The sequence below is a fragment of the Simochromis diagramma genome, unplaced genomic scaffold (genome assembly GCF_900408965.1).
Source record: "Simochromis diagramma unplaced genomic scaffold, fSimDia1.1 OVJJ01000802.1, whole genome shotgun sequence".
Lineage (NCBI taxonomy): Eukaryota > Metazoa > Chordata > Actinopteri > Cichliformes > Cichlidae > Simochromis > Simochromis diagramma.
In genome coordinates this window covers 14,662,013-14,669,550 of record NW_024387492.1, presented here as the reverse complement: position 1 = coordinate 14,669,550, position 7,538 = coordinate 14,662,013, and the positions used below count along the sequence as shown (strand labels likewise).

The 7,538-nt window shown below is 40.7% G+C and overlaps 1 protein-coding gene across 1 annotated transcript; it reads right to left on the bottom strand.

Moving 5' to 3' along the window:
- Positions 1-965: 965 nt before the first annotated feature.
- On the bottom strand, positions 966-7,203 carry nt5c1bb (5'-nucleotidase, cytosolic IB b). Its single transcript, XM_040018556.1, has 6 exons — positions 6,977-7,203; positions 6,675-6,842; positions 4,308-4,437; positions 4,063-4,185; positions 3,518-3,702; positions 966-2,233 (listed from the first exon to the last, which is right to left on the bottom strand). Exons 1-6 carry the CDS (start codon positions 7,088-7,090, stop codon positions 1,868-1,870), a joined length of 1,086 nt encoding a protein of 361 aa, XP_039874490.1. The 5' UTR covers positions 7,091-7,203; the 3' UTR covers positions 966-1,867.
- Between the last annotated feature and the right edge of the window lie 335 nt (positions 7,204-7,538).

The following is a 7,538-nucleotide window of genomic DNA, read 5'->3' as shown; positions in this document are numbered from 1 at the left end:
CAGTGGGTGTGTGGGCAGAGGCCACGAGTTACTACTGAGCAGACTCTGGCTCCAAAAGTGGAACATGGCAGCTCCCACAAGCGGGATATTTTGGCTTCATTTGTGCACAATGGGAGGAAGTGCTGTCGTGTCGTTCATCTTTTATACAGTAATTGGTTAGGACCAATCCTCAAAGGAAGGCCTTCTCTGAATGAGACAAACTCAGAATCTGTGTCTTTCTTTTCTTGTTTAGAGACTTCAGGAACTTCATTTTTTCCCATATATGATGATGATGAATTATGATCACAGCTGGCTCACAGCTCAGTGGACATTTAGATGAGAAAATATATATATTTAACACATTTATAATGACTTGCTTCACCATCTTTATAATGTAAATTGTTACAATTCTGGTCTGTTTCCTTGACTTGTTTTGTATATGAAAATTTCTTTCAATTAAACAAAAAAGAAAAAAAAAAAGAAAGACTATCCCAGAGTCCCTGAATGTAAAGAGGAGCACTTACAGGTAAATAGCACCACCTAGCGGTGGACAAAAATACCTTTAAATGTAAAAGCTCTGCAACCAAAATCCTATTAAACTATAAATACCGAGGTATTATATACATAATGTGTCATTTTTTAAAGCAAATAACCTGTGTGCCAAAAATATGAAATATTAGTATAAACTGCAGTATTACACTAAGTGCCATTAATCTGTTTGTGTGTGAGTCAGTCAGGCCTTCTCAAAAGGCCTCGAGATAAATCAGAAGCATCCTGACATAAGGAAAGAAAAGAAAAAAGCAGCTCTGTAGCTCTTTTATAGAAAGATGTTGCTCTCACTAGGCAAACTCTGCCTAAACACAACAATCTGAGAGAATCTTTAGTACATTTTTATGTCAAATGAAGAATAAAGCAGGATAAAGTGCCTCCAAATAATTACAGTACGTGCAGTTAGGTACTACCCAACACTGTCAAAACACAACAACTGGGGTTTCATCGCATTCCTTTATTTATCCAACTACTCGCTGGTAGAAAAGTCAAATGGTGTAGACAAGCTATCATTGTGTTACCACAATGTGAGTACAAAAATGAAAAAGATTAAATATACCAGCATATAAAAATATGTGAGTGTATCTGTGCAACTTCTTCCAGACATTTAGTTATGCAGACCATTAAGGTACATATTTATGCAATATAAATTTCATAAATATCTGCAAACATATACAAAGGCATACGTAGATGTAGTCAGTCCATCCTAGAAAGTCTGGTTACAGCTTGTTGGCTGACACACAGACTCTGCGTAAACAGCCTACAGAACAAGATCAAGTTTTGTGGCACTTCAAAAATAAATGAGTGCAGTAACACACAGAAACAGCATCAGCGCTCCTTGTAAGCTGAAGTTATTCTACCTCCTAAAATCCCTTTCAAAATATGAAATGGGCGAGGATTTTGCCAAACACCAAAAATAATGGAATTGGTGATCTGTACCAGTACTTATATATGTATATATTTATATATGTATTTGCCAAAAACCTCACAGATAAAAGAGATAAACCTTTTTTTATGAACATAATAAAAAAAAACAGCAGAAAACTTATTCTGCAGATCTTTCAAGTGGTAAGCACAAACGTTAAAACCGACCAAAAGGTTGCTTTTCCTCGACAGCAGTAAGTGAAAGTAAAGCACCTAGTGTAACTCTGGTGTGAAAATACATTCTCCTGTTCAGCAGTTATTCCCTCTCATGAGGAAAATGCTTATTGCCAATTCATGAGCAAAATCCTTTAAAAATTAGGATTCCTTTAATGGATATTTTTTTATGAATATAAATATTTAATCTGGAGCAAAAGTAGTGCGAGTGTAATATTATTTTTTTTAAACCTTTCTTAGGTTATTCCTTTTTTTTAGGCTGCTCGATGAGTTTGCCCTTGTGGTACTTTTGTCCGATTCCATAGGGGACGTGTGCGGATATGGTTCCCAGTTCCGTGGCCCCTTCAATATGGAACATCTGGTCGTCAAAGAAGATGTGCGGCCTGATCTTCTGAAGCAGGGGCCCTTTCGGAGCCCCCGCCAGGAAGAGAGCCTCGTCGATCTCCAGGCCCCAGCTGCGGAGGGTCTTCAAGACACGAGCTCCAGAGCTGGCAGCGCTGCGGGCCGTGACCAGGAAGGTTCGGATGGGGCAGTTCAAACGCTCGTTCTTGGCATAGAATTTTCTCTGGAGCTTTCCCAGGGCCTCCAGGAAACACTTTAATGGTCCCTGAAAGAGTCAAAGAATAAAAGTAAATTGAATTTAAAATGAGGACTGTGAAGATAAAAAGCTGTGTGTGATAGGTTAGATTTGAAGAAATCCACTGCAATGCGTTTGCTTTTATTTACATAGGGCTCTCTCTTTTAAATCATCTTTCCATTCGATGGATGGTTGCACTGGGTGGAGAACATCACAGTTACTGAAAAACTGCTACTGCTTGTAATCTGGACGGATAATACAGATAGTATATACACAACCACAAGCACACACAAGGAAAATAAATTCTTCAGATGATGTGAAACATATTTACAAACTCACAAGGGGGTTCGTAAACCCCACAGATAATTCTCAGAGCGTAATATGCTCATATCAGCAGCTTGCACTGTAATTAATGAGGAATCTAGTAGGGTGCATTAGTATGCGGTGACAGCCAGTACTGTTTACTGATACTGAGTCAGCTTCTGAAACAACAGTTCACCATGACTGCACAGTGAAACTATCTACAAAAACAAAGAGCAAAACACTTGTTAAAAAGTGTGAATGGCTACACTTATAGTATTTGACTAGTGGCTCAGTCATGCAACAGTAAATACAGGACAACATCCTAATAACATAAAGATCATCAGCAGTTGCCTGGTGATAGCATTGCTTTTTTGGGGGGATATGGCGTTCAATTACAAGTAGCATGGAACACTCTCAGCCTCTGGGTGACCACTTTTGATTGCAAGGTAATTGCACAGGTTGCAACCTGTCTCCAACATGTTGCAATGGATCTGAGTCAGTCTGCACAGATGGACAGAATATATATATCTGCAATAGGGGACGTAGCCATATGCCAACTGGTTGTATTTTGATTATGTTGCCACATCCTGCACCAACTATGTCAGTATTTGTGGAGGGATTTTTGTTCTGTGAGGTTCTATCTAGACTCTAGATAGAACCTCACAGAACAAAAATCTAGAATCTAGATTCTAAATGTAAGCAGTTAATGTAAATTTCTGTGTATGTTGTTACACCACTATTGTCTTTGCAGTGGCAGTGCAAAGTCTTCAGGTGTCGCCTGGGCTGAAATGATCCCACATGGTGAGGTGTGGGTAAAGGCATGCCTGAGACAGGTTTGGAGGGGCATGGGCAAAGCCCATCTTCTATTTTATGTAAGCTATAATTATGCACTCTATGTGTGTCCTTAAACTTTTTGAAAATGCTCACTTCTTGTTTCCTGAAGAACAAAATAAAAAGGAAGAAAAAAAATCACCAGCGATGTAGGAGAAGATGGAAACAACCATATGTTACCTGAGCGAGAGGTTTGTTCTCAAAAGCTTTCTCGTGCTCAAAGAAAGAGTCCAGGCCACGCTGCTTCACGATGATCTCTGACTCGTCGGAGAAGAGGACAGCGTCACCATCAAACGCCACTCTCAACTGAGTGTCGCTTAGCTCCTGCTCTGTGTCCGGCGTGAACATTGTGGCAGCAGCAATTCCTGATGAAAGGTAAGCGAAGCAAGGATTAAAATCTCTAAACAGTATATAGTGTGTACACAATAAATTGAGCCCATCAAGAGCCCTTAATTCACTTTGTTTTAAATAAATATCATGGTTAACACACAAGCTTATTCTGTGTTCATTTGAATGGTGGGCGGGCTGTAAATCTCATGCTGCCTTCAACCAGCTATTTCTTGCAGTTTAGTATGAAGTCGAGATTTCCCTCTGAAGCGTGAATGAGTCACAAAGTCAACATTGAGGCTTGTAAATATAAGAAGTACTTAAACATCTAGAAGGTGGTGAAGGAAGTCCAAGACTCTGCAAAGTACTGATTAAAATATTAGACCAACATCACTTACCTTCATCTATGGCCTGTATGACTTTGTCTGCACTTTTGGAGAGGTAAAGATTTGTCAGGTAGGCCTTCAGGTAACCAATAGGACTCTTCCCTCCTGTCATGCAGAATCTCTCTATGGTCAAATCTGAAGCAAGGAGAAAAAACAAGTAAGATGTGCAGAAAAAGAAAGACTTCCTCATTTTAGACGCGCAATTGCTAGACTTGATCCAACATCACACTCCACGCTCAGACCTCGACGCAGCATACCATAGTGATTAATGCTGTTAATGAGGCGCACTCCCACTTGGGCATGGTTGTTGGTCATTAAGACGATATCAAACAGCTCCTCGTTGTCTGGATAGAGCTCCCTCAGTTGAGTGTTGACGTTCATCAGCGCCTTAAGAAGGCACAAGAAAACAAACCATGTTATACACCCAAAGCAAGGATATTGCATGAGTGCTCAACAGAAGTAACCACTATTCTTTTGGTTAAATCACACTTTTAAACCAATGCAGAACCAAGTCAGTGCGTCTCGGATGCTTGCTATGAGTACGCATTAGAGCGCTGAGGATTTTGTGCACCTATCCACGAGGAAGCAGAATGGTTCAAGGGTTAAAGACAATTAACCTTTAGCACTTAATTTGCACTACTTCTCAAAGTCACAGCTTGGTCAGATCTGCACACAGAAAGGTTACGCATATATTTTTAGATTTTGTGGGACACTTTCCCGAGACATTACTCTGATGTCTGCCATAAAATGTCCATAAATCTTCTGAGGGCTCACAGCGAGACAGGTCATCACGATTTCACATTTTCTCCAGTATCAAAGCAACTGAATGATAGTTGCCTGTATATCATTTGGTATATTTTTAATGGAGCTAATTTGCCAAAAATGGGAACAAATATAAACTTTATAGAGCGATGATTGGTTGGTGATACATAGCAAATGGGTGCACCGGCAGTGCTGCCAGCAATGACTTAATAGATTAATTCCTAGCTGGCTTGACCTTTACTATACATCATTCATCACATTCTTGTCTTCTTGTCTTGTCTTTACTTTTAACTACTTAGTGAAAAAAGAAAAACTTCCTACAACATTATAATTCTTGATGCCATGAATAGTTTTTCCCCCTTGATCTTCATCCATTAGCTGCTCCCTTTAGGCGTTGGCACAGTGGATCATTCACCTTCATCTCACCCTATCCCTAGCCGCCACCTCTTTCACGCCAGCTCTTTCACACTGCATCCAGGAACCTTCTCTGAGGTCCTCCTACCATTTTATTAGTGCCATCATCTCCAAATCATAGCAGGTATTACTACCATCTTGTAAACCCTCCCTTTCACTCTTGCTGCGATCCTTCTGTCTCAAATCACCCCTGACACTTGTCTCCACTCACTCCACTCCACCCTGCCTGCACTCTCCTGCACCTCTCTTGTGAACTGTCTGTTGATTTGGATGGTTCAGACTCATCTACCTTCACTACCTCTCCTCCTTACAGCTTCACTCTTACACTTATTCACACATAGGTATTCTGTCTTGCTTCTACATACTTTCATTCCTCTTCTCTCCAGTGCATAACTCCGCCTCTCCAGACTCTCCTTGACCTGCTCCCTACTCCCACTACATCACAATGTTGTCGGCAAACATCATAGTCCATGGAGACTCCTGGCTGACCTCTTCTGTCAACTTATCCATCACCAGAAGATCTCTAATGTAGTCCCACCCCCACCTTGAACCCATCTGACACCTACATCTAAAATACCCTCTAGGTAGAGTAGACTTTCAGGGCTGCATGCATATGAGAAATTACTATTAAAAAAGTCACATTTATTATTCCATGCTGTGGGCACTACCAGTATATTTTCATCCATGTGTTATTATCCGACAGTCAACTGTTGGAATAGAAAGTATATACGGTATGTATTAATGATGATAGGGCCCTTTGTATATTATTGCACAAAAACACACTGTGCTGATAATTTATTATGTAAAATGACTTCAACCTAATACATTAACCTTGCATTTAGTACCAAATTCATTAATGTTGTAATGCTCTGTGTTTGGACAGTTTGGCTGTTATGAATGGCAGGAGTGGCTATGGTACCAGCTGTGCCAGCAAAGTTGAAGCACTCATTATGAACCACAGGGACAGTGACTGTCAAACGAGAAAACCAGAAGTGTTTTAAAATAACTCTCTGTGAGACAATGAACCTGATAAACCTGTGCAAACATCAGCTCTCAGCACCTATCAGGCTTTACAGGAACAACTTCTCAGTCTTCTTTGTTGAAAAATGATTTGATTTCCTAGCTTGTACCATGTCATTGTAACAAGTAGTAAAACCGGTTTTAAAGCAATGAAGAAGTTAAATATTAAGCAACTGGTGCGGTGTTAGGTATTTCTCTTATTTTATCCATGTTTGCTCTAGCAGTGACAACAGCCAAACACTTGCATTTACACCACCTCCTCTTAGGTGTAGGGATAGACATGCAGCCCCTTGTTAGCTATTACTGTTTATCAATAAGTATTCCCTGGCTTTAACTATGTGATCACAGACAGTTGTAATAGTGAATGAACACTTCTGAGGGGACACGCCCTGCACAGCAGGTTTGACAGTACAGGGGCCCAGGCCTACCTTGACGAAGGGAAAAGCAGGTCCTGGTTTTAGGGGCTCGTTTTCATGTTCCTGCTGGAAAGCGACATACTTCTCTAAGCCCTCTTCCTCAAAGATCTTCCTCTCGGCCTTCATGTTGAAGAGAGTGCGAGAGGAGACGGCGATGGTGACTGCATTCTTGGGTTTGGGCTGGGGGTGCATGAACAATGAGAAAAAAGAAATGCAAGACATGTTCAGGGGTTTGTTACCCAAACAACTCTTCGTGAAAGTATATAACACAGCAAACATGCTAACGAAAAGGAAAATAGCATTAAAACACTCACAGGTCTGGGTTTGTTAGATTTGAGGTTGTCGAAAGCAGCCTTAGCCGCTGCCCAGTCTTGTTCCTCGGCGTTCTCTTCACTCGACCCTTTATCATTGGGCTTAATTTCACTCATCTTTTCTTTTAGCTTATAAATGTCTATAAACAAAACTTTAATAAACCCGATTAAGGGAAGCCTGCCACAACTCCAAAGCTTTGCGGAAATGTAAAGTAAGGGGAAGCCTAATGGGCGTGACTTCCCGTAGTGACGTCAGCAGTGTGGGGCAACGCTTGATTGTTTGTTAACGACGAGGAGAAACTGATCTGGCGTTGTTTTCCTGCTATATTTTATATTATTGAGCTCACAGGCAATATTAGATCCACTTGCTGGACTCTTTTATTGCTTTCGTAACTGTCTTAATCATTCATGTCACAGATTCAACACAGTGCTAGAAACATTCTTCAGACATGTTCATACTGGCATGAAAGCCTTATGCGGTTGCTGCAAATTTGTCAGCTGCACATTCATGATGTGAATCTACGGGTCCAAAACACCCCGAAGGTGCACTGTTGGATTGAGATGT

What these genes read in the sequence shown, in the direction of transcription:
- nt5c1bb (XM_040018556.1), bottom strand. Translation starts at nt 7,090, where the DNA reads ATGAGTGAAATTAAGCCCAATGATAAAGGGTCGAGTGAAGAGAACGCC. An exon ending in AATCTAACAAACCCAGACCT is followed by an intron (nt 6,843 to 6,976) that starts GTGAGTGTTTTA and finishes ATGCACCCCCAG; the next exon opens with CCCAAACCCAAGAATGCAGT. An exon ending in AGAACAAACCTCTCGCTCAG is followed by an intron (nt 2,234 to 3,517) that starts GTAACATATGGT and finishes TGACTCTTTCAG; the next exon opens with GGACCATTAAAGTGTTTCCT.